At 35.1% G+C, this 27,707-nt stretch overlaps 2 protein-coding genes across 3 annotated transcripts; both read left to right on the top strand.

Moving 5' to 3' along the window:
• The first annotated feature begins 597 nt into the window (after positions 1–597).
• Positions 598–16,189, top strand: LOC142533446 (uncharacterized). The gene is given in 14 exon segments (XM_075640208.1): positions 598–1,087; positions 2,810–2,981; positions 3,078–3,295; positions 3,660–3,720; positions 9,295–9,367; positions 9,902–9,979; positions 10,498–10,655; positions 11,166–11,192; positions 11,195–11,333; positions 13,132–13,594; positions 13,762–14,142; positions 14,370–14,573; positions 15,120–15,253; positions 15,847–16,189. Coding segments are annotated over 14 exon segments (2,685 nt in total). The 5' UTR covers positions 598–685; the 3' UTR covers positions 16,022–16,189.
• A 5,970-nt stretch (positions 16,190–22,159) lies between these two features.
• Positions 22,160–27,680, top strand: LOC142533387 (protein neprosin-like). Of its 2 annotated transcripts, none has more exons than XM_075640133.1 (7): positions 22,160–22,967; positions 23,173–23,259; positions 23,820–24,090; positions 24,718–24,878; positions 25,415–25,468; positions 26,673–26,819; positions 27,039–27,680. In XM_075640133.1, exons 1-7 carry the CDS (start codon positions 22,719–22,721, stop codon positions 27,414–27,416), a joined length of 1,347 nt encoding a protein of 448 aa, XP_075496248.1. In that variant the 5' UTR covers positions 22,160–22,718; the 3' UTR covers positions 27,417–27,680. The 2 variants fall into 2 exon arrangements, with proteins under 2 accessions (XP_075496248.1, XP_075496247.1); XM_075640132.1 differs by having other exon boundaries at positions 22,163–22,967; positions 23,820–24,104; positions 24,708–24,878; positions 27,039–27,679.
• The last annotated feature ends 27 nt before the right edge of the window (positions 27,681–27,707 follow it).

The following is a 27,707-nucleotide window of genomic DNA, read 5'->3' as shown; positions in this document are numbered from 1 at the left end:
TGCCCCTTGATATCAGAAATAACATATTTTTCATGTACAAAGTTTCACCATTACCAGATCTGAAAAAATTTCCTCATCGGAACACACATAGCGAATGACACCAGTATCAATCCACCACTACATTTGATTTAAACCCTCAAGTTCACCTCGGAGATAACGACACAATAATTCATATTCGAAAACTCTTGGATATGTCATCGCCATATTTGCCTCCTTTGTTTCTTTGGTGTTTGGCCACTCAGAAGTCTTATGAATTGGACTGCTACAATTGTAGCATTTACGAATAAATTTAATTTTGAATGCATCTTTCTTGGGTCCAAAATTGACACTTGTATCAAACTACCCAATCATTTTCTCGGATTCTGAGCTCTATTCATACTGGACGACATTGGTCCTTAGTCATAGCAGGATCCAGAAATATTCAATCGTGTAGCTTATTGTTTTCTTCAATATGAAGTGTAATAATCAGTTTATCCACATTTAACTCACTTCATTTATGTTTCAGATGATGCTTGAAATCTTTCCAATCCGAAGATAGTTTTTCAATAATAGCTACTCTTATAAATGTTTTCCATGGAATATCCACAAGTTGACCCGACCCAAATAATTTCCAAATTCAATTCCTCCCCTGTTTCCTTTTACCCCTCCCTCCCTTACCATCTTATCCACTCGGGAAAAAAAGGTAATGGCTACACTGCTAACGTACGCAGCATTTCCTTTCTCCGTGTCATCCGCCCCCGCAGCTAGGAACGCCATCGCCGCCACCTCCGCCGCAGCATCTCCATCTGCCTCAGTCTCCAACAATCAAAGGAAGGCGCGAAGAAAAAAGCATCAGCAGCACGACTTGAAATCCTCCGAGGACAACGGTTACAATGGTAATGTAGACATTAATTTCACGCCTTCGAGCGCAGAGAAATTGCTGAGGCTGGTGTTCATGGAGGAGTTGATGAAACGAGCTCGGAATGGCGACGTTTCGGGAGTTTCTGATGTCATTTACGACATGATCGCCGCAGGGCTGACGCCTGGGCCTCGGTCTTTTCATGGATTGGTGGTGTCTCACGTGCTCAAGCAAGATATAGAAGGCGCTGTAAGATTAGTTGGTCGCTTACGCGTGCATTGAAATAGTTTACGGATAGATAGGTCCTAATTTTTTATTTTTATTTTTATTTTGTGTGTGTACATGTTTTTATTGAGCTATAATCATGTGTGCTTCAGCAACTCTGACTAGTTTTTGGGCGGGTGTTTAGAGTTTACCTATAACAGACGTGAATTCTAAAACACCCGCCTAATCTTCAGACTTACATATAAATTAGGCGGGTTGTCTTATGAGTGGTCAATGCTAGAATTGTGAGTGTTTTTCATAAAAGTTATCAGTCTTCCTTGTGCTTGTTAGTGAAATTAGAAGGTCTTAGAGCACGAAGGTGTAAGCATTTAAGATTTAAAATATTTGAATAAATTTGTTATCATGAAAGTCAAATCAAAGTAGACTTTTGTCAATAGTGTAGCTTCGCTCCAACAGAAAAAATATTAAACGGTTTAGTTTATATAAAGTATTATAGGGTTTGAGGTGTTGATATAACATGCAAGACACCATCAATTCAATTTTTTTTGCATGACTTAGACGACAATAATGAACGACCAATGGAATATCGATTTGTAATAATGATTAAGGAAATTGTTTTATATTTGATGATAACAATTCGACAAGAATTGAAGTTGCAAATGCTTATGGGGTCGGTGAAGATGCTTATATGTAGATCTGTCCTTCAAAAGAGGTAAGAACAATTATAGCAACCACAATCAAGAGATGGGAAAATTCTTCTATATTTAATATGTGTCATGTTATGAATGAAAAGGATGAAGAATTTAATCTCGATAATACGAAGATGATACAGAAGGATACAGATCCAAAACTTCTATAAATAAGGATGATATAATTGAGGAAGACGCAGAGGGGTTTGATGATTGAAGTTGTTTTTTAATCCATGTATTGATTAGTCAACTTTTGACATACATTGTTATCTAAAAGTTTGTGAAGTGTATTTTTGTTCCTATGTAATATCGTAGTAATATTCACCTCACAAATACACATTCTAAAAAACTATGGCTGGCGCACCTTATTTAAAGTGCTTAACTGGCCTCGCGCGTTGCCCATCAAGTAACTTCTACTTGTTGCCTTACCCCGAGTGCTTATTTCCGTTATGGGGTGAAGAAGAGAGTTTCTCATCTGAACGTCGGATTAGCTCGAAGAAGAGGACTATTGATACATCTGAAAACGAGTGCCCGACACCTTGATTGATACATGTCAGCAGCATTTTTTCATCCTAGACGCCTTGACAGATATGCATCAAGATGTGTCCATCCTTGGCACCTTGGTTGTTACACATCGACATATATCCATCTCAATGCTTTGACTAGTGCCCGTCGCATATGTCTATCTCTATCCCTAACACCTCAGCATACGTCCTTCAACACCTTGATTGATATACACTAGCATATATCTATCAGCCCTTGTTAGCAATAGTTAAATTGCAGAGGCGATTGAGGTTGAATCCCCTAGCATCCTTCACGCCTAGACATGCTATAGTGTAACTCAGTGGGCCAGTTATGCTTAAGGAAATAGTCTATAACATTTGTTTGGATTTTGATGATATTAACATGGATTTCCATCTTGTTATTCTATTGATATTTCACATGACAAAAAGGTAACTCAAAATTTGCAAAATGTCATTACATGTTCTTGAAAATAAATTACTTTTATTCTTTAGGCATCGGGTAGTTAGCTTATCTGAAAACGCTCATCTTGCAGATGCATGCTCTTAGAAGGGAACTGAGTGAGGGTCTTCGTCCGCTTCATGAAACGTTTCTTGCATTGATTCGATTATCTGGCGCAAAAGGTCATTCTACCAGAGGCCTAGAAATTCTTGCAGCAATGGAGAAACTCAACTATGACATTCGCCATGCTTGGCTTCTTCTTGTTGGTACTGTGCAAAAGCCTGTCGTTGATTGGCTGGTTTCATGTAATTTAATATTTTTCTTGTTTGGTCTTGCGTTTGATTATCCTGTTATTACATCAGAGGAGCTGGTGAAGAGTGGTCATTTAGAAGTTGCCAATAAAGTGTTCTTGAAGGGTGCTGAAGGTGGCCTTAGAGCTACAGATGAACTTTATGATCTCATAATTGAGGAAGACTGTAAAGCAGGCGATCACTCAAATGCATTGACTATAGCCTACGAAATGGAGGCTGCTGGTAGAATGGCAACTACATTTCATTTCAATCATCTATTGAGTGTGCAGGTACTCTTTTTTCCTTTGATCCTTCAGTATTTCAGGTTTGAATGTAAAGTAGTTGGGTTTAATATGACCGCAACTTAAAAACTACTTCTGACCACCACAATCTGCCTTAGGGTTTGTGTTTGTGATAGACCTAGATGTTAAAATCTGCTGTAGTAGCAAGTAGAACTACTGACAGTATCAGAAAAAATTCGGGTATTTAAATATTCTGAAGGACAATATTCTGATTACTTGTTCTACTGACTAGAATATTTACAAGTTGTTTTGCACTTTATTTCAATGAGACGTAGATCAGTACATCCGAAGAATACTTTTGTAATTTTCAATCGGTATGATGTTCAAGAACCGTGTCTTTGGATTTGGCTAGGCTACTTGCGGCATTCCCGAAATTGCTTTCGCTACATTTGAGAACATGGAATATGGAGAAGGTTTGTGTTCACTTGTCAATTTGTTATCTGCTTGTTAGCTTATTTTAATGATAATTTTTTTGTTGTCATGTGTTCCACACCGCGGTTTGTGTGTCTCCATTTTAAACATGCTCTTTAGAAGGATTATGATGGATTAGAAATGGGCTGAAATCCCAGATTTGAAATATAAATATTATATTGCTTAATAAAAATAATTACAAAAAAACGAACTAGAGGTAGACATAAAATGAAGTGAGATCCATAGTCAAAATATATTAATATAATACAAGATCCCAATTCATGTACAAATCTGAGATCGAGAACGATTTGAACTCTACGATTCTCGAACTCTAGCATAAAACCTTGAATTTAATCTTGCCCCAACTTTGCTCAATTGAGTCTTCTTGATGTTCAAAGATCCTCTTATTTCTCTCAATCCTCACGGACCTGCTCAAAGTCAAACAATGAACCACCATATTCCAAAAAATTAAGACTCTCCTTCCCAAATCCGGTCTGAGATCCGCCTCGAATAAATCCCAAGTTGATATCAGAGATACCCAAATCATGCCGAACTCTGCCAAAGCTTTAAACCAAAGGCATGAAAAGGGACAATGGATGATTAAATAGTCACAATTCTCCACCTCTTGCCGACATAATACACTTCAATTTGGACAAAGAAAACAAGAAGATAACCTTTTTTGCAACATCTTAGATTATGGTAATTTCCCAAGCGCTTTAATCCACGAGAATACTTGTACCTTGGATGGAATAGGCACTTTCCAAATCACTTGATAAAGAGAAAATAAGGATATCTAAAATCTGAAAAGAAAGAGTTGGAGAAATATTTTATTGAAAACTGTCCCTGAAAAATCCCAAACTCACTTCTTTTTGTCTTCCGATCTTCGATCAATCCGACACTGACCGAAGAGTCGATCAAAGAATCTAACTCAATTGCGTCCTATTCCTTGAGATCCCACCGAAAATAGAAATTCCAAGAAAAAGTAGAATGGTTAGAAGAATTGAATTGTGCAAAGTAAGAAAAAATGATCATGGACCATCGAGTCTGGAATAAAGACGGGTAAAGATCCTGGAAAGATGAATTCCCCCACCATCTATCTTCCCAAAACCAAATCTTATCTCTCCCTTACTGAAGAAAAACCGGATAGATTTTGGAAATAAATTTCCATGGACTTCTGAAGGTACCTACCGTTATTCCATGTCTCATATTTGCTAACCAAAATTTTCTTCCATAACGACTCCTTTTCGCTAGAAAATCTCCATCATTATTTCCCTAGTAGAACCTTGTTTTGTTCCTAAAACAAATATTACAAATACCCAAACCCACTCGCTCGTTTAGTCTACAAACTTGATCCCGAACGACCCAGTGACCATGGTTATCCCCATTCGCTGCATCCTACAAAAGATCTATCATAATCTTCTCCATGGCTTCCGCTATAGCCAGGGGAACACTAAAAGGACTATGAAATATACTGACAATGCATTCAACGCTGCTGAAATCAAAATAAATCTTCCAGCTGTAGATAAGAAAGCTTTCTTCTAACTTGCCAACTTCTTATCCATCATAAAAAAACTAGCTTCCAAAAAGAAACCTTCAAAGGATCCCGCCCAAAGTAACTACCAAGTATCTTATGGGCAAAGATTCCTTCACACAACCAATTTCACATGCTAACATGTCCGCATCCTTTGCTTCGCAATTGATCCCAGTAAAGCACTTTTTTGCAAAATTGATCTTTAACCTCGACATCTCACAGAAAAAGTGTAAAATCTCAGCCATAAACCTCATTACTCTCATTCTTCACAAAAAATAATATATCATCCGCAAACTGAATATGGAAAAATTTCCCCCTTTCTTTGCCTGCTTCCGAACCACTAAAAAGGTCCATCTCATTTCCCTTGTCAACCAATCTACCCAACACATCCACCACCAAATTAAAGAGGAAGGGTGATAGTGGGTCTTCTTGCCTGAGTTTTTTTTCACCTTAAAATTTATCTCTAGGCCTGTCATTTGTAAGAATCGAGAAAGATACACTTGAAAGACATCCTTTTATCTATTTACGCCATCGTTCCCCAAAAATTTTCTTGAGCAACACAAAATCCAAGAAGCCCCAATCAACACTATTGAAGCTTTCTCAAAATGGACCTTAAAGACCAATCCGTTCATTTTCTTCAGCCTATGTTTGTCCACCAACTCATTTGCAATTAGACAACAGTCTAGAATATGTCTGTCATCAATAAAGGCATTATGAGAATATGTGACCGTGATAGATATTATCTCTTTAATCTTAGTGACAAAACTTTAGCAATGATCTTGTAAAGAATAGTAACCAGACTGATGGGCCGAAAATCCTTAATTTGAACATATGTTTTTTTTTGGTATCAAACAAATGTATGGCTCATTGGTTATTCCATTGATAATTCTCTTTCAAAAAATTCACTAACACCTTTATGAGATTTCTTTTGATTATATTTGCTAAACCGCCATTGTGAACTCACCCGAGCCCGTGCTTTTGTTCCATCACCGTCAAAGACTGCTCTCTTAATTTTTTTCTCGGAAATATGTTTCTCCAATTCTGTCGTAGAAACACTGTTAATGGAGCTCTATTCTACGCTTATTTTCTCTCCCATCGGTTTTACAATGCAACTTTTGGAAAAACTTTATTAGATGAAGCTCAATTTATTCTCTATTTGAAATAATCTATTCATCAACTCTTTCCAATTTGTTGATGATAGTTCTGCTCCTTCGCATATTGAGTAGCGATTAAATTTTTTTTATTGCAATCATTTTCCCTAACCCATTTAACCTCCTCAGTCTTTTGACTGATCATTTGGTTCATTTTATATATTAATTCTTCCGAGGTTCTTTTTACGGATTAAATCTTCTCAGGCGCATCTAGCTTCCCTTATCTCATTCGTCGAAGTGATTGATCCCTGGCCCTCATAGCCTCATTCTCCTTCTCGTCCACCTCACGAATCTTCTTTTCCATGTCCACTCACTACACTTCTAAATTTTCAAAGACGTCTTCATTCTACTTCTTCTTATCCGTCTTTAAAATCTTAAGCTTCCTCATGAATTTATATATTTCCCAACCATGAGGATATTTTTTGTTCCACCAATTTGCAAATTCTTTCTTAGAATTCTTCATCTCCAACCACACATTCTCAAATCTGAAAGGAGTCGGACCCCAAATACCTTTTGAAGTGTCAAGAATCAAGGGAAAGTGATCCAATACAATTATGGGTAAGACCGTTTGTCAATAAAATGGAAAAGAATCTAGCCATCCCCTTGAGAGCAGAAATCTATTGAGTCCATAGCAAATAGGATATTCTCTCAAATTTGACCAAGTGAACTTTACATTGAACAGGGGTGAATCACACAATTCCAGCTCCCTAATCAAAGAATCAAAGCAATGTCAAGGAATTATTGTTCATTTTCTCACTAAGATATATGACCACATTGAAGTCCCTTTACAAACCAACGTTCACAGCATATCATTCTCAATCCAACCAATTCATCCCAAAAGGCTTGTCTGTCCGTCGCTTTACATGGCCCATAAACATCTGAAAACCACAACTTGGTTACTTTAACCTTTTCAACTTCTATAGATATTGAGAACTCTCATGTCAGACTACCCTTAACCAATACCGATCTGGTATCCCATACCACCAGAATACCCCTTGATCTTCCCACAACTTGTAACACTAACCATTCCACAAATCTAGGCTTCCAAATACTAACCGTTTTGTCAACTCCATATGTCTAGTTGAACCCCTTCCCCTTATATTCCAAGATTGGATCTTCATTTAGCCACTCAATGGCCCCTATGGATAATCCCTTTCTCGTAATTTATCCCAGAATGCCAATCGATTAACTCTATTTTAAAATTCGTTGATCTGTTTCCTACTAAATTTATTAGCGACGTTTTCTCCATCTGCAACCGAGATAGAAAATTATCAGATCGCCAATCAATACCTCCGAACACTCTGAACCACTTCCAGCCCTTGATTCAGATTCACACCATCCTCTTCTAAAAATATAATACCCGAATCCTCTGACTTTTCAAACTTTAGTGATTTTGCCATGTTACTCACATCACTTTTCGATGAACAAAAGAAAGATAAAGGTAAAGGAAAAATGAAATTGAGAGAAAAAGATTGTTTGGTGAAATGTTAAAAGGAGAAACTTACCTTACCCACCCTAGTGTCAAGAAAATCCTCGTGGATCAGCCTATGATTTTGCATAAGAGTAGGAGTCTAGGAGATGATGTAAATAAGTTCCTCACGTTCTCCAATCCTCGTGGAATCGATGTCGTATTATCCGAGGTTAAAGATTAAAGACTATCTGAAACAAATGATTCGGAATCCTCGAGAGAACAAACTTCGGTTGAAACATTACGAAGTTGGTCCACCTCGATCTCTAAATCTTCACTGATTAATCTCTGACCCCTCCTCCCTCGAAGGATTTCCCCCAACATTAGGCTCTTCAAAAACCAAACACGATTTCCTTCTGACGTAGACTTTTTCACACTTATGTATCAAATGCCTTCTTGTATGTCCTGAATTTATCTTTACTCAATTCTCATAAACTAACTCCTGCGCTACCTGAATAATTCATCTTTTAAAATTAGCGAGACCTTTTCTGAAGAATCTACATTTCGTCCTCCGGGAAAGGCTCTGATCCCCATTGTCTAATGAATGAGTTGTCTTCTCTTGAATTACTCATCTCTCAATTGTCATTTCCACATAAATCCAATACTTCGAAAGCACGAGAAGGATCATAAAAACATGGATTGACCTCATCATAGTTCTTAGAAAAAGAATTGAACACCTCCTTAACTTCCCCATAGCTTCCCTCGGCGGCATTGTTTCCAATCGAGGCCTTCGTCTTCTGCTCTTCTCCAATACATTTACCTACCGCGTCAGAACTTTTTCCTTGTCATTTTTCATTTGGATGCAAACCCTCTAATCCTTCCGCTTATCAACCTCCTCATCCATCCTTTCTTTTACCCACAACTTGAGCATGTGACCGACAATCGATAAAAGGATTGGCTGGTAGATGAACAAAATCTACCACAATTCCAATCAAGATAGGACCAGATTGTGATTGAATTTATCTCGAGCTGCTTATGAAACCATCTTCAGGTCCTTTTGACTTTGATTTTAGCTGTCGAAAGGTCCTTAAACAAAATAGTGTCTTTATGGATATCCAAAAGAATGCATGATAATGCTGGTGGCAGTTAGACCTTTTCCAAACACTTTTGTAGATTTGGTTCATACTCCACAGGACAGTTGTTTTCTTAATTTTTTCAGCATGTAATCTCGACTTTAATTTCACCCTTTTTCATATAACTGTGGTATCAATGCAACCCCTTGTAAATGCACCCATACTTGTATTTAGAGGCCTATCAAATTGTAGGTCACATTCTCTTATCTAAAACAGTTTTTGGGATCGTAATGACTGCTTAGATTTGCATTGTATGTCAGACACCAAACTATGTTTAAAATAGGCAATGAGAGAGACAAAACATTAACTTCTGTCTTACAAGTTTAAGCTTATTGTTTGCTTTTTGTTACCAGATTTTATGAAACCTGACACGGAGACATATAATTGGGTAATCCAAGCGTATACAAGAGCTGAGTCATATGACAGGTATCCTGTCTTCTACAAGTCTTTACTTTATTTTTCAGATATTGGTATTTTCGTTCTCTGATTACGTATTCTCCTAGATCTTCCCTACTATCTTCTAGTTTTGACTCCCAAAAGCCTGGCTTGCGTATTGCAATCATCTGTGCCACCAATTAGATACTTAGATTAAGGAAAACAATAGGGGCTGCTTGTGATTAAATAAAACAGTTTAAATTTGATTGCTTCAGTGGGTAATTTGGGAAACTTATATTTCAGTGAGATGTGGTGTGGTAACGTGACCAAATTAGGAGTTTGATGCTCTGCCCAATTGACCAACTCTAATTAGTGTGCTTACTAAGAATTTGCTGTGGATAGTATGGTGCGTGGGCAGTTTCACTTTAACTAGTATCGTGCGCTTCTGCTGCTATAGTTACCGATAAAACTAAGGTGGAAAGAATGCAGACCTGCTGTTTGTTTGTTTTTTAATTGATATATCCGGATCTGATGTTTACTTTCCATTAACATAAGAGTTGTTTGGATTCCAATATGTTGTTCCAGGGTTCAAGATGTTGCTGAATTACTTGGGATGATGGTTGAACATCACAAGCACTTGCAACCAAATATGAGAACCTACGCGTAAGAAATTTTCATCTTTTGGACAACTGGGATAATTTGTTCTTGATTGATTCATCTGTCTCTGTGAATTCAGGACTGATCTTTGAACCACCATTCTCATTACACCTTCATGTCACCTGCATTGATCTGTGAACCATCATTCTGACTAACCGATAAGATGGCATGATTCAAGATTCGTGAAATTGTTTTATGAATCAAAATTTCTTTGTAGCATTTTTAACGTATTCAGGTGTAGTTTATGCGGTTAGATTCCTGCAATTTTGTAATGAATATCTACTTTTTATAGGAGTGTATATTGGATAAACTGTGTGTTTATGAACAAAAAATTTATCAGGTTATTTTTCTGCAAAACAATGTGCAGTCTATGCTGAAATTCAAGTTCCTTATATAGATGCACTAAGGCCAAAATGAGGAAGTGAATGAAGAAGTATGTCAAATGTGTCTTATCTATAAGTAACATATTCTTTTGGCTTACGGTTTATAAGTGGCTCATAAATGACTCCATGTCATCTTGTTAGGTTGTTAGTGGAGTGCTTTACGAAGTATTGTGTCATAAACGAAGCCATCAGACATTTTCGTGCTCTCAAAAACTTTGAAGGTGGGACCAAATTTTTACATTACGAAGGGCAATATGGGGATCCACTAGCTTTATACCTCCGTGCATTATGCAGAGAAGGTGTGTATTCTCTTGCTTCCTAGCACCATCACCTTTGAAGGTTTCAAATGTGGAAGGGCTATTAATGTTTAATGAACATAAAAGTTGTTGGACTAACATTTTTCAGATACAGTACATCTATGATGTTAGATAATGATTGAACATATGCTATCCCTCAAGTATATTTAAACCTGTTGGCTGTCGCTTTCCTTTCTGTTTGAATTCTATCGATCTGCAATATGCTAACCTGACCTACCTAGATGGTAAATTTTCAATGAAACTGGTAGAGATTGTGATTTCATATAATCAGCGGAGGCCCTTTGGGTATAATCATCTTTACTATGGGATAAAATCTTTATTTAGGTCTACGGTAGTGGAATTTACATGAAGATTGAATCATCATCAATAGGCTCCATGCTTATTAGTTTGTCCACCAAAGATTTTTCGTAGTAATTTTTCTTATGCTTTAAATATGTTCACAAGAATCTGTCAGTGGAACTTTTTTATTACTGATAATCACATTGAGCGCAGGAAAAATAGTTGAGTTACTAGAAGCTCTTGAGCCATGGCAAGAGATAACCAGCAAGTACCACCTAGAGCTATGATCTTAAACAGGAAATATCGGACACTGGTTAGCTCATGGATTGAACCTTTGCAAGAAGAAGCTGAACTTGGATATGAAGTTGATTACATTGCCAGGTTTAGTTTTTTTTTCCTTTTGTTTAATTTGATAAATTGGCTGAAAGATTTTCGTACATCTCAAGGAGCATTATACAAAGTATATACTATCTATTTTAGGAAAGTCAACTATACAATGACTGTTAGTCAATTTGTGATTTTAGTACATCAAATTATCCAAAAAGGAAATATAGTAATTCAAAGTATTATGCTAGTTGTACACTTTTAACTCTCCCTCTCAATTCGGTTTATCGATGTTACAAATGCCCAACTTAAATAGTGGTACAGAATGACCCATTGTAGTATGAGTCATCATTCACTTTGCAACTGTACATTCTTAATGTAAAGAACCTATCTAGGTTATCTTTGATGTAGTTCGTGCGGAGCTTGACATGCTTTATCTTGGTTATTTGTGTTAACACCATATTATTTTCGCTTTTCAGAAGCTATTTTGTTGTAGTAGAAGTGTTGTAGGTTCTTTTTTTGAACCAAAAACCGAGTTCATTTGGGTGGAGTTCCTACCTGGTAAGCTTCATAGTTGCATGTTAAAGAACATAATATTAACCTTCCACACTAGTCAATGGAACCAAATTTTGTTTCTCGCTTCTTCAAGTCACCAGATTACCCCTATAAATGACACATATCTTGACATGAACTTCATACCCAATCAGGATTCTATTAAATCCAAGTCTTTATAACCTGGTGTCTAGATGGCCATGTTTGAAGAACACCATACATGGCGAAGACTTTATGATAACTCAAGATATGCTTCACTGCTTTTTGTTCGTCAGTTGCTTGAGTTGTGCATGAAATGATTTACAAAAGTAATTGCAAATGAAAAGTCTGGTCTAGTGTGAGGATTCTCCCACTAGCCTTTGATGTCTCTCTTTTTGATTAGGATAAAATAGACGCTTAAGCAAATACAGGTTGACAAGATGAGTTTTTACTTTCGGGAAGAGATCCAAATCCATCCAATTTCATACTTCTGTTGGGAAACCTATCAAAAGACTAATTTCTAATTCTATTACAACAAATCATATCTTAAAAGTAAATAATTTAATACAGAATATTATGCTAGTTGTACATCTGTACATGCTAAATGTTTGTTATAGCTCGATGTTGAATCTTTATTCATTCCATCATTTTGCTGGTCTTTACCAAGGTACTATAAATACTCCATCCTACTAGAGAAGGTAATAAAATATCTTCCATACTTTTTTTCTTAATGATGGACCTGTTTACAACCACCAGTTCAACATTTCCAGTAAGTAATTGTCAAACATCATCCTCCAGAGGGAAAATAAATTCCCACAGATTCAGCATCATGAAAGGACTAGATGGGATGCAGATTGATGGGCAGCGAAATTGTTCTGGATTGTAAAGGAGGTTCATGGTATTTGTAGCCCTCCACATGGCTGCCTTCTTTCCACTTCTAATCAACACCCTTCCATTCATGGTCATGTTGCTTTTGAAGGCTGTGTGGTTGAGAATTATTTAGTGGATATAGCATATATATGTACATTAAACATTGTTATCGGAAATAAATGGCAAGAGTTAACCCCTCGATTATTTTATTCAACGTGTGACTTTATTTGTCTTGTGGAGTGTTCTGTACTTACTGTTAATCATTTCTTACAATTTTGATTAACCAAAACAACTTGATATGCTTGTATAAATCTTTGGTAAAACTTTGAGGATATTTTGTTATTTCTGAAATTTTTATTTATGGGATGCTGTTATAACATTGGTAAACGGACAATATTAGAAGAAAACGTCCTTCAGTTTTGATCTTAAGTCCTGTGATGGAATCACTGAACAGATACATAGCGGAAGGTGGGCTAACTGGGGAGCGCAAGCGATGGGTTCCACGGAGAGGAAAAACACCTTTAGATCCTGATGCAGAGGGTTTTATATATTCCAACCCTAGGGAGACCTCATTCAAACAAAAATGTCTTGAGAAATGGAAAATACATCATCGAAAACTTTTGAAAACCTTACGCAATGAAGGACCTGCTGTGTTAGGAAATGTATCTGAATCAGACTACATTAGAGTCGAGGAGAGATTGAAAAAAATCATAATAGGCCCAGAACAGAATACCTTGAAACCGAAGGCTGCTAGTAAAATGATAGTATCAGAACTAAAGGAAGAGCTGGAAGCTCAAGATTTACCGACTGATGGAACTAGAAATGTTCTCTACCAGCGTGTGCAGAAAGCAAGGAGAATAAATCGTTCTAGAGGTAGACCCCTTTGGGTTCCCCCCATTGAAGAGGAAGAAGAAGAGGTAAATCTTGACCTCATTCTTTACTTTTCCAAGTGTAGTTCTGTTTCCCTTGATATTTCTTTTTACTATCACTAGGACTTGTCATATACCGTAAAACACCCTTTATTGAATATAATAAATTAAAAAATGTTCGATGACTGATCAAACTTAGTTTATCTATATGATAGATTGACGAAGAGTTGGATGAATTAATTTCACGCATCAAGTTGGAAGAAGGGAATACAGAGTTCTGGAGACGTCGTTTTCTCGGAGAGGGCCTTAATGAAAATCATAGCAAGCCGTTGGCAGTCAAAGATTTTGAAGTTCTTGATGTCTTAGAAGATGCTGATGGCAGTGATGATGTTGCAAAAGAGGCTGAAGATGATGAGATGGATGAGGAGGAGGAAGTGGAAATTACTGAAATTCAAGTAGGTGAAAGGGTTAAAGATAAAGAAGTTGAAGCTACCAAGCCACCTCAAATGATTGGAGTGCAATTGTTGAAAGACTCTGACCCAACTACTAGTTCATCAAGAAAATCAAGAAGAAGGTCGTCTAGGGTATCGATGGAGGTAAAAAAGCTTCCCCAGCTAGTGCTAACTCTTATATTTCGTTGTTTGGAATATTTGAAAGTTTGTGCATATACCTAAGGATTCTGATGTCTATTGCTTCTCACTTTCTTGATTTTCTGAGCTTTTATGAAATAATTTACAAATATACTGTAATGCCACTTACAAGGTTGCAATTTCATTTTTTTTCAATCAATGAATCTGATTTCATGTAGTGTCAATGAGTGCAGGATGACGATGACGATGATTGGTTTCCTTTGGATATTCATGAAGCATTCAAGGAATTGAGGAGGAGGAAAGTGTTTGATGTATCGGATATGTATACAATAGCTGATGCTTGGGGTTGGACGTGGGAAATGGAACTCAAGAACAAGACTCCCAGACGTTGGTCACAGGAATGGGAAGTTGAATTGGCTGTTAAAGTAATGACAATGGTAATACTGTTTCTTATTTAAACCCATTTCTATGGTTTGAGTGTCAACCGTTCCTATGTATTGACAGAATGATATTAAAGAATACAAAAAGTTGGTTTTGAGAACTTGGAGTCTCTTAAAGTAACATACATGAATGGTATGGTATTGAGCTTGCGTATACATAGTTTTACTCTCAGGAAATTATTTCATCATCTTACATGTGACACGTGATGAGAAACTTTAATGAAATGGAACTAAACCATCTCCAAGCATTTCTTGGAGTTTTAAATTTTGTTTCTGATACACTACGATCTCGTTACGCCAAGTTAATTACCAACTTTGTTCTCTGAAATTCTCTTTATTTATCTAATATTTCGTCAATTTGGTTCTGTGCTCCCCTCATGGTAATTAAAGCTCATCAAGCATTGTTTTTGTAGCCAGCTGATAAATTATGCCCGAACTGATTTTCTGGTCATGACAGTGCATTCTAGTTCATGTCTCATTAGCTGTGTATATTTATATTACATTTTTTGGCTCCATAAGAAAATTTGTAAAATGTTTTTTTAGGTAATTGAGTTGGGTGGAAATCCAACTATTGGGGACTGTGCCATGGTACTTAGAGCTGCCATACGAGCTCCTATGCCTTCAGCCTTCTTGCAGATTCTGCAGACTACACACCGTCTTGGCTATGTATTTGGCAGGTTAGATGAAGTTTCAGTTGTATTATTTTGTCTTTTTCAAGTGTTTGTAGAATTAACTCGAGCAGAATGTGCAGGCGTGAAATCGTATTATTGTATGTGAAATCATACTAAGATGGGAAATTTGATCAATTTGTTTTCACTTTGGATTGAGGTGCCTACCTGTTTCAAATGAACCATTGTCAAAGATCCATTTTAACCAGATTTTCAACCTACTCGGCACCATAAATATCAGATAGACCTTTCTTCTCAATCTTTTGGGATCTGACTACATGAATATCTGGTCTCCATTGTTTGGATAATGTTCTGGACTTTTTCTTCTAAAAGCTTGGTTATCGCTACTCTCTGTTTGATTCTTCTACTTGCTCAAACCTCTCGAAAGTTCAGCCTTTGTTGCCCATTTTGCAGCGACACGTTTTTGTTTACATAAATTTGATATATCTAACCTGACAAATCATTACATTTTCTCGTTCTTTACTAGTAGTTCAACTCAGCTATTTCCCCGAATGAATATATTTATGTTAACTAATCCTCAAAATATTGTTAAAAAGTCTCTGTTATCGTGTTCTTATCTTTAGTACTACGTTTATTTTCAGCCCGTTATATGATGAAATCATCAGCCTGTGTCTCGATCTCGAGGAACTCGATGCATCCGTTGCAATTGTGGCATACTTGGAGACAACCGGAATCAAAGTCTCAAACGAGACTCTTGATAGAGTCATTTCTGCCAGACTAGCTAACGAGAATCCTCTGAACGATGCATCAAAATAGATTTCACGTGGCATGCCTTTTCACGTCTGTACAGATGATAAATTGTATTGGGAACTTTTGAAAACAACATTGTATGGCTAGAAATATTTTTGACATTGCATTATGAATTATCGTACCAGTATTTGAATTTGATCGAGAGGATATCAAACGTTACAACAATTCAGATAATTTTGTTAGTTGAATCAGATCAATTCCCACATAGTATTCAAGCTACATTGTACATGACAACTTAATTGGGAGTCAAAATTCCTATATTTGTCACCACGAGTTGCATTATATTCAACAACCAACCAATTATGCACGTTCCAATTTTTTTTATTTTTTCTTTAAAAGACAACAAAAAAAAAAATAAAAATCTTCTACGACAATTTTTCATTAATAGTGGAGATTCTTGATTAATTGATTGTTATGAGATTAAAATAGTCAACGGAGCTGCAACCCTACTTTGAGATTGCTACATTGTTATAATATAATTAACGGATAAGGGGGTTTACTAATAGAACACGAACCTCTCTATGTACGTAAGATTTGAAAATTTCCCCAAACTCGTCTTCCTTATATTAATTGTACTTTTTATTTTAATTTTATATTAATAAAGCATTTCCGTATTTTAAAATTACTTCGAACCCACTTCTATTATTATTTAATAATTTGGATTAAATTACTAATCCAAGCTGTTAGATGCTGTCTATATTTCATTAATTTTTAGATGAAAATTAATAAATGAAGAAGTCAACGTGTGGAGATTGTTTTTTGTGTGTGTATTTTCTTGATTTTATATCTCGGCTTGTTGTGGAATGGTAAAAAAAAAGGTTACAGAACTTTCCTCCATGGGATTGTCAATTTTATTTATGTTTTAACTAATTTAAAATAAATTGGTATAATAACAACACAAAAAAACTTTTGTTAGACGATCTCATGAGTCAATTTTGTGAGACGAATCTCCTATTTGGACCACCCATGAAAAAATATTACTTTTTATGCTAAAAATATTCTTATTATTGTAAATATAAGCAGAGTTGACACGTTTCACGGATAGACAGAGTTAACATCTCACAGATAAAGATCCGTGCGTGAGATCGTCTCACAAGAGACCTGCTGACATAACAATCATATGACATATTATAAAATTGCTATCAATAAGATCAAATATTACTCAGAGCATCATATTAAATTTCAGGTCTCAGACACCATTTGGTTAACAAAATTAAATAGACAAAAACTTGTGTGAGACGGTCTCACAGATCGTATTTTGTGAGACGGATCTCTTATTTGGGTCATCTATGAAAAAGTATTACTTTTCATGCTAAGAATATTACTTTTTATCGTGAATATCGGTAGGGTTGACCCGTCTCACAGATAAAGATTCGTGAGACCGTCTTACAAGAGACATACTCAATTAAATAACTGAGAGATGCATAATCCACAAGATAAAAATTTGAAAGACATGAATGAATAATACGATTTAAAAAAAAAATCTTATTTGATATTGTTTTAATTTGTAGAATTGCTTTCAAGAGTAAGCTAGAATCTGTAATTATACATGTCAAAACGGGCTGACGAGGCGGGCCAGCCCGCAACCCGCCATTAGGCGGGGCGGGGCGGGGCGGGCCAGCCCGCCATTTTGGCGGGCCTCTAAATGGCCAACCCAGCCCAACCCATCTTGGGCCGCGGGCTAGGCGGGCCAACCCGCTTATTATTTTTTTTTAAAAAAAATACTAAACAGTATTAAAATAAACATAGAAGAAAAATATATTTCAGTCAAATATTTTCATAAAAAACTTAAAAACATTGAAATAAGACATTGAAAGCATACAACAATCAACATAATACATAAAAAAAATAAAGTGTTTATTCTAATTCACACAAGATTTCATCGTACACATGTACTAAAAATTAACTCATGTAATATTATGTTTTCAATAATACAGATAATTACTTTATTTACTATATTATTTTGATAATTCTGGATTAGTTCGAGTTAAACATTAAAAAAAGGGAGGGGACTGAAGAGTATAACATCTTCAAAAAAAAAATAGAAGCATATAGATTTTACCAGAGTGATTGAAGTTAGGCACATGAGAAAAAATAAGGAAGAAATAGGAATTTTTATATAAAACTTAAAAATATAAAATTCTACCCTAATTTGGCGGGCCAGCCCGCAACCCAAACGGGCTCAACTCATTTGGCCCGCAACCCAAACGGGCTCAACCCGTTTGGCCCACCTCCAAACGGGCTGCTATTTTATCAACCCAACCCGCTCAATTTTATGGCGGGGCGGGCCGACCCGACGGGCCTGACCCAATTTGACAAGCCTATCTGTAATGCGAGCATTAATTCATTACGGGTCATATGGTGAATTTAAGTTGACCAAAAAATATGAATATAAAATTATGATACATACTTGGGCAGACCCGAGCATGGCCTAAAAATCATAGTTCTCTCCGTTGTCGAGGTTGCTTGCAGAGAGATGGAAGAACTAGAGTCCTCGACCTTGATAGTGGTGAATTCATTTTCATTGTGCTTCGGAGACTACTTAAGAGAGCCTCGCCTCGGTTGAATGATGAGAATATCGAGATGATAAGTTGATCTTCAATTTCATCTGGGATGTGCACAACGGAGGCGCAGTAAAACGGGGAGGTCACGGCTTCCCACGTATGTTCCTTCGGTTTTCGTCCATAACATCAAATGATATCTGCTCGTTCAATTTTAACGCATTAATCAATCTTTGGTTGATAAAATATAAACTATCGTTCGATTTTACGCATTAATCAATCTTTGGTTAATTAAATATAAACTATATTTTCCTTGCCCTTCCATCTGTTTCTTGAGTAATATGCACTACATGGTCACCTTCCACAGGATTTGATTGTAAATTGAAGACAGTGTCATTACTTGCTATCCACACCATCTACAGTAAAATAGGCGTGAATTGGAGGTCAAGAACTGAACGCGAAAGAATTAATTATATTTTTCCTTTAAAAATGGTATAGTAATCATAACAATAGTGTATATAATTTCCTTCACTATTTGGTTAAAAATTTACTTGCCAACAAATTATTTATTATTATTGAGATCTTGAGTTTAGAGTGATCATAATAAAAGAAGAAATTTATATTGATTTTATAAACCCCATTTTATTATCTAGCCCATTTCAATATTTCAATCAAATTAATTATTTTGGGTCCATAGTGAATACGAAAGCCTAAACCCTTGAATAATCCTAAACATCAAGAACATCTCGCATACTCAAAAGTACATTTTCATTTCTCTCATTTGAGCTCTCTAGCTTTGACAGAAGTTCATAGCGTGGTTTTCTGACTTGAGCGTCGAAATATATACGTCTGGATTCCAGACGCCTCTTACGAGTATTTGTGACACAAGTAACTACCCATTAAATTTACGAGTACGAGGATCCGTTTATGTATCAGTCGTTTACAACTATTTAGTCAAGTTTACGAGCCAGGATATTGGATTTTTTACTCCATTTTATGTAGTCGAACAATCATAACTTTTGGCTACTATCACCATACACATCTTTTTTTTTTTCCTATTTAAAATCAATTATTCAAAAAATAATCATCATAGAATCACGAATTCTTTATAATTTTTCTAAAAGATTCTTTTTTCACTTTAAGGATTTTGCCGATCAGGACTAAATATCACTTTATCGGACACCAAATTATATCCGAACAACATTTTTTTTAGAAAAATACTAAAAAAACCAATTTCCATAACTTTTGAGTAGAGTTAGAAGTCCAATCGAATACTACCTAAAGTCGTGGTAACCAGCTGCCTTCTACCAATAATCTAAATGGGTAATGCTATGTGTACATAATGGGTTACATAGAGGCTTACATGTAATTATTAATTAATTATTAAATTACAATTAAGCCCTCATCCTAAATTGATAGACTACACATTTCATTCATTATTTCTTCTCCTATCAATAATATTAAATTGTTTTTTTTTTAATGCAAGTCCTGAGATTTATCATACATTTTTTTTAAAAAAATATATTTTGATAAATATTATATTTTTCAATATTTAATAAATCATATAAAAAATTAATAGTAATGATTTTTAAAATTAAAAAAATTAATGATTGTAACTACAATAATAAATTATTATGATCTCTTAATGAAAACATATAACGTACTAATAGAGTTTCCATGAAATGAACATAAAAACCATAACACATTAAATTGCGTTGAAGAAATATGAAATTTCATATTCATTTCAAATCCAGAGTCTTCTAACTTGTAAAAAATAATCTAAATTCAAGTACATCTAATTGCATGTCCAATTAACTTGCTTCATAATTTATTACACCCATAGATCCGATCACTTCATCATCATTCGAAATCCATCTTGACGAGCATGGTGTTGTCGATGCTTGATCACCTCCGTAGTTGGATACTAAATGTACTCCGTAATCGATATTCCAAGGACGGTGATGAACACCCTATAATTATTATGCAAATATAAGAAACAAACATATGTGTGTGTGAGTGATTAGCAACATGAAACATGAAAAACATAATATCGTACCATTAATTGTTGTGAAAAAGAGAGCGGAGTCATCACAGCATTTTGATCAGGTGGTTGTATAAACACATTACTGGATTGAATTTTTTTTGGTTGAGAATTTTTTCTTTGCTTGATATCATTGATACCTACAAAAACAACATATGTATGAATAGAATGCAAGCTATTGATGCGACTTAATTAAAGAAGTATTATGAATATATCGTACCTTCGATTTCTTAGAAGACTTCTCCAATGGACCTTTCTTTCGAAGCTTCTTAGGGGCTCCTTTTGTTTTAGTGTACTTTGGGTCAAGAACTTTGCAAGTAGAAACTTGGGTTGCATCATCAACATGATCTACTTGCATGCTCAGTTGTGATATCAAATTACGACCACAACCCGATCCCAACTTTGATATAGCAAGATCACTTGCTTTAGTTTCAATCCACTCGAGAAGCTTTTGAGTTTCATCATCATAAATGAGATGTGAGATATTCAATTACCTGGGTCAGACATTAAAGAGCTTCGTCGGATATGGGTCCTGTAAATGCAAGGAGAAGGAGCCAAATATAATGGGAAGATATTATAATGGGATGTATGATAATTATCTTGTTCTTCGGTATATTTTATTAATTTTTTAGAATATACACACACATATATATCAACATCATCACTCTAATTGATGTTATATATTTTAAAATTTGAAATTAACAATTTGTATAACAAGTCACATATATGATACAACATGTGGATGTCAGAAAGTAAACAAACAGAGCAAACAAGGCTAGAACTTTTGAATTATTTGGGCTGGCTGATATTATTAGTTAGAATTGTGATTATTATTATAATTTATTTTAGACGGAGAAGAATAGGGATTAGAAACAACATCCAAAACAAACGAAACAATCTACAATCTCTTTTACGAATCTACATCCAAAACAAACGAAACAACAAATTGGAAGAAAAAAAACTAACCTTAATTTACAGTAATAAAGATGTAAAACAGAGAGAATAGATGGTCGTCTCGATAAGCAATAGAATATTTCTATGATCTCGATTTTTTCTTCGTCTTTACCACATATGGATTTGGAAGCGAGGGTTGGGAGAGGAGAAGAAAGATACAGTCAATCGATTTGGAGTGAGGGCTGAGATAGGAGAAGAAATAATTAATAGAATAGGTAGTCTATCAATTTAGGGTGAGGGTTTTATTTGTAATTTAATAATTAATTAATGATTACATGTAAGCCTCTATATAACCCATTATGTACACATAGCATTTTCCTAATCTAAATACCTAATCAATAATTGATAATCAAATACATATGTATATTATATGCACATGAATTGTGAAAACATGCATGATAATTGACAGAGAAACCATACCAAAAACGTGTGTCGCTAAGTTTCTTATGACTTTTAATGAAGCCATTCTTCCATCAAATTTCAAGTACGTAAGCCTCAAGCAAAGAAAAAGGAAACAAGTAGACCTTAAAAGGGAAGAAAATTAGAATCAAAAGAAGGGGAGTGAAGTGAAATAAATATTATAATAATAATATATAAAACGAGAAAGAAAATAAAAAGAAGAAGACGGAAATTAATGGCTAAAAATGTTTGGTGGGGGAGGCAGATGCATTCATGCCATAAAGAAGAGAGAGTGTAGGAGCTCTGAAACATTGAGGTGTGGTAGGTTTGGATCATTTACAACATACCCTTTGATTATACTCTTCTCGTTACCACCAATCTTTCCCGTTTTCCTCTTAATAATCTTCCACTGCGTGTAAATTCAATCAACCACAGACACACACACACACACACACACACATATATATATATATGCGCAGAACACACAATACACATGTCATTGTTAGATACATAAATCCCATGCAAGAGCAGCAGCAGTAGCAGGCAATCAGGATTTTGAAGCAGAATATGACCACAACTCCTACACGCACACTGCGTGTGTGTTCATGAGAGAGGAGGAAGAGAGGGTATGATCTCCAAGAACTGTGTGTGTGAGAGAGAGTGAACTTTTTAAAGGGTTGAATATAGGAGTCATTCTCTGTGGTTTGTTTTTTGTGTTGGGCTGTTTTTGGGGTTTTCGATTCTAGCAACACGTACAATGGCTTGAAATTAAGACAAGTTTAGTTGTTCTTTGGGCACTGAACGAGATATGGGAAGAGTTTCTGTGGTAAGACAAGGGAGGTTTTCTTGTCCAATTTACAGTGGTAATAGCATTCTTCAGAGCTGTTCTCTTTTTCTTGTCTTTCTGTCATTTTTTCTCGTGCTTTTCTCCAAGAAAACAATGGCCGTTTCCACTTCTTTGAATTACACTAAATACAAACAAGTCAGCAGCTTGAGACTTGCCAGGATTCAGAGGCATTTGGACAAGATTAACAAGCCTCCTGTTTTCACCATTCAGGTAATTGAGCTATACATATATATACATGATATATACATTGTATAAATTTAATCTTTTTTCAGAATATATATAGAGTGAAATTTGAATATATATATTTTGTTTAGCACATGGAGAATCTTACTAACTTTGATGTTCAATTGGGAGATCAATGAATCCAATTTATGCGATTTAAACTTTTTTTTATGACCAAAACATGCTTTTTCAGAGTCCAGATGGAGATATCATAGATTGTATTCACAAAAGAAAACAGCCAGCTCTGGATCATCCCCTCCTACAGAAACACAAGATCCAGGTATATAATCTACTCCTCGAGAATTTCAAAAAATTTAGAAAAATTATTTATAAATTTCAAACATTTTCACCGGATGGGTAATCAATCAATCCCTTGCTCCCTGACGATGAGTCCATCCCTGATCACATTTGTCTCTATATTTCACAAAATAGGGACACAAAATGTACTCTAGCTATAAAAGGTAGGAAGGGAAAGTGAATTGCTATTTAATACTTTGATGAATCGTAAAGCAAACTTTCAGCTGTTTCTTCTTGGATTATTAATTACTTATCCAACTACCAACCACCTCCGATCTTTATTACCTTTACTTCCGACAAATCATATTGTCAAGCAACACAAACAATTAATGGATCCAATTAGGGAAATCATGCCCGCCTAAAATTTATCGAGACTACTTGAAATCTTGATATCAGATGAGCTATACACTTCACCGACGCAAAATTCAAGACATTTGAGTCGGCATATGTTGGATATAATGTGGCTTAATATGTCTAAATGAAGGGGGGGAAAACTCTATACTTAAATAATGAAGATTAATATTACTTATTGTGTAATCACAGAGGGTTGCACCAGAAATGCCAAAGGTGATGAAAACTGTCAAAAATAGCAGTAATAGCTTTGATGAAAGATTGATGGGAGGGGCGGGTTGGCAAATGTGGCACCAAAATGGGCAAAGATGCCCGAAAGGTACAATACCCGTAAGGCGGAGTACATCGCACGATGTGCTGAGGGCTAAATCTTTGTATGATTTTGGAAAGAAGCAAAAGACCGCTGGAATGGCGCAGTTTGCTAGCCGTCTCAGCTCCGTCGATGCGCCGGACGTTGTCAACGGTAATGGCCATGAGGTATTTAGAGAATATCCATCTTCTTCATGAAATTTGACGTCGAAAACGATCTTTCGTTAATTTGATTAAAAACAATGACATACTTTTAGTATTTTTCGTCTGATCACACAAGAATGTGAATCATGTTCAAGAACACGAATATCATTCAGTTTGAAGACATGATTTAATTAGAATTCCAATTTATTGCTATGGTATTTTCTAAATTGAACATTTCACGAACAATTTTCGAGCTACTTTTAGCATGATCATTGTGGGATGTGTGAGTGTGATAGGACAATATATATTTCTAAATGCAAGTTGGTCAATAATCAATCCCTTCTTCCTACGACGCGCAATAATTGTTAAGAGTATATATCCTATTAATTAGTCTGCGAGTCGAGTTGATCGGGTTACGCATTAAGTAAAAAACAATGTTTTACTTTTTAATGGTCGGGGTCATGCAAGAGATTCTCTAGAAAAATTGACTTTTGAAAATGATTGTTAAATCAAATATAAGAGTTTAAGCTACAGAATAGTGTGAATTTATTAGAATAAAGATATGTCAGGCATTTTTGAATGCAAATAAAATATTTAATAATTTAATGTTTGATAATTTTGATGAAGCATGCGATAGCCTATACGACGGCGTCTGACGAGGTGTATGGGGCGAGGGCTACGATAAACGTGTGGGACCCATCCATCGAGACGGTCAACGAGTTTAGCCTGTCTCAGATATGGGTTCTCTCCGGATCCTTTGATGGGTCGGATCTCAACAGTATCGAAGCTGGCTGGCAGGTACCTCTTCCATTTATATTGAATTTTGCTCAATAAAATATTTTTTGTTTTGCTCAATAAAATATGAAACGGTCTCACGGGTCGTATTTTGTGATACGAGTCTCTTATTTGGATCATTCATGAAAAAATATTACTTTTTATGCTAAGAGTATTACTTTTTATTATGAATATCGGTAGGATTGACCCGTCTCACAGATATAGATTCGTGAGACCGTCTCACAAGAGAACTACTTTCTAATATTAATGGCTTTTGTAATGCAAAATTATATTAATTTCTTGATTTATAAAGTTCAACTTTCGGGAAGAGACATTAATAAAAAAAAAGTAGTTCTCAGTCATAAATGTAAAACTAATTATATGGGAATTATAATGTCATATTTTATTTATTATGGGAATTCGAAATGGGGTCAAATATTTAATACAAATGAAAGTTCATTTTCAAAAGCAGGAATGCATTTATTGAATAATATTTAAGGATTTAATAAATAATAATAATTGAGTTGAATTTCTGAAACTGGGATTGTTCCACTAGTCAGGTTAGTCCGGAGCTTTATGGTGACAACAGGCCAAGGCTATTCACCTATTGGACGGTTAGTTTATTAGTTCTCAATTCTTTGATTTTTACAATATAATATTTACTGATTGATAAATAATTTATCTTAAATATTTTTAATAATATTAAATTATATATCTTATAATTAGGTTTCAGATTTATTTTTGTAAGAAATTATAATTTATTAATATATTCTAAACGTCTCAAGTACTATATAATCCTATTTGTTTTTGAGAAAAACAAAGCTTACAAATAAAAATCTTATTTAAAACAAAGTAAACAAAAACTATTGAACGTATAAATTGAGTTATATATTTGGAACAACTGAAAAAAGAAATGAAATCGAATATTAAATTAGTCATATTAGATTAATAATTAGTAGAATAACTTGAGAAGCAACTAATTTATTATGACAAAACTTGTGTGAGACGGTATCACGGGTCGTATTTTGTGAGACAGATTTTTTATCTGTGTTATCCATGAAAAAATATTACTTTTTATGTTAAGATTCGTTGACCTGTTTCACAGATAAAAATTTGTGATATTGAATCCTGGTTAAAAGTCGAAGCTTCATAATCAATGACTTTGAGCACGAGTTCTAAATCCAAGGTCAAGTAAATTATTAATTTTATCTTAATTTTCAAATATTAATTCAAATTTGAAAACCACCAACTCTGTCATATGTTAATTTCTTATTAAAAAATAAAAAATATAGATTTAATCAACTTGGTTATTTTTATTAAAAAAATAAAAAAATATAGATTTAATCAACTCTGTCATATGTTAATTTCTTATTAAAAAATAACATGACATTTAATTTGTACTCGTCAAAAGTCGTCCATGCATTTAAGAGCTTATTGACAATGAGAGGTGACAATTCATTAACCGATATAATTATGGAAACACATTAAAAAAAACTAACTTTTACGGGAATTTGGTGAACAATATATAACTCAAAAAAAAAAAAAAAAAACATTGTGAATTTTTCTGAATAAAAAAAACTCAAAAATTTGAGTAATTTTTCGCTATTCGATCGGGTGAGTGAGTTAATTGCATGTAATTAAAGTTAAAAATACTAAACAAATGGTTTTTTTCTAAGAATTTTTTTGAATGAGGAATGTTAGCATTGGAAATTAGTAGTGTTCTGTATAATTAATAATCTTAAAACTTTATTTATTAATATTTTTAGTTTATATAATATAATTTTTTTAGCTGATGAAGAACATTAATTTTGATGGTAGAGTGATGCATATCAAGCAACAGGATGCTACAATCTGCTGTGTTCAGGATTTGTGCAAACAAACAGTAGAATAGCTATAGGAGCTGCTATTTCTCCAGTATCATCCATGGGAGGAAATCAATATGATATCACCATTCTCATATGGAAGGTATGTAATTAACATGCATTTTTACGATAACGACGTGACTTGTTTTGCAATTTTAGTTCTTTTTTCATCGAAATGTCGACAGGGTGTCGAGTATTTCTGACATGTACCGGTGTAGAACAAGCTAAATTATTGTATTAAAATGTATTTTCGACTATATATTAGAGGAGACATGGCTGCATGGGAGATCTCTGACCTTGTTATTTTTTGACCACCACATAGGATCCAAAATTAGGAAACTGGTGGATGAGATTCGGTGACAATACATTAGTGGGTTACTGGCCCAACGAGCTATTCACGCACTTAGCGGACCGGGCCACCATGGTGGAGTGGGGAGGGGAGATTGTAAATTCGGGAACCAACGACGAACACACGACGACTCAGATGGGCTCGGGCCAGTTCGCCCAAGACGGATTCGGAAAAGCTAGCTATTTTCGAAATCTGGAGATCGTGGACTCGGACAACAGCCTAACCACAGCCCAAGACATCTCGGTTCTCGCCGAGAACTCGAATTGTTACAACATCTTGAGCTCCCACAATAGTGAATGGGGCACTCATTTTTACTACGGCGGGCCTGGGAGGAATCCAAATTGTCAATAAATGGATGATTATATCACATAATATATATAATATACCTACGAAGACTGATCCAAATGCATGCAAATTTTTTGTCGTCTACGCTTCTTTTAAGATTGTAGGGTTATATATGCTATTTCCAGCCATGTTTTCTGCTATGTTTTTTCTAGTTCTGTGTACTTTTGGCAAAAGAACTATCGATTGTACCAAGTTATGAACACCGGAAGCATCAAACAGGGCAAGGAAATGGCAATTATATGTTATGGGAAATGTTGGTGTTATTTGTATTATTATTATTATTATTTGACATTATTT

This window comes from Primulina tabacum, chromosome 18 (assembly GCF_025594145.1).
Source record: "Primulina tabacum isolate GXHZ01 chromosome 18, ASM2559414v2, whole genome shotgun sequence".
In the NCBI taxonomy this organism is placed as follows: domain Eukaryota; kingdom Viridiplantae; phylum Streptophyta; class Magnoliopsida; order Lamiales; family Gesneriaceae; genus Primulina; species Primulina tabacum.
The sequence above is the reverse complement of the archived record's forward strand: the minus strand, read 5'-3'. Positions and strand labels throughout refer to the sequence as shown.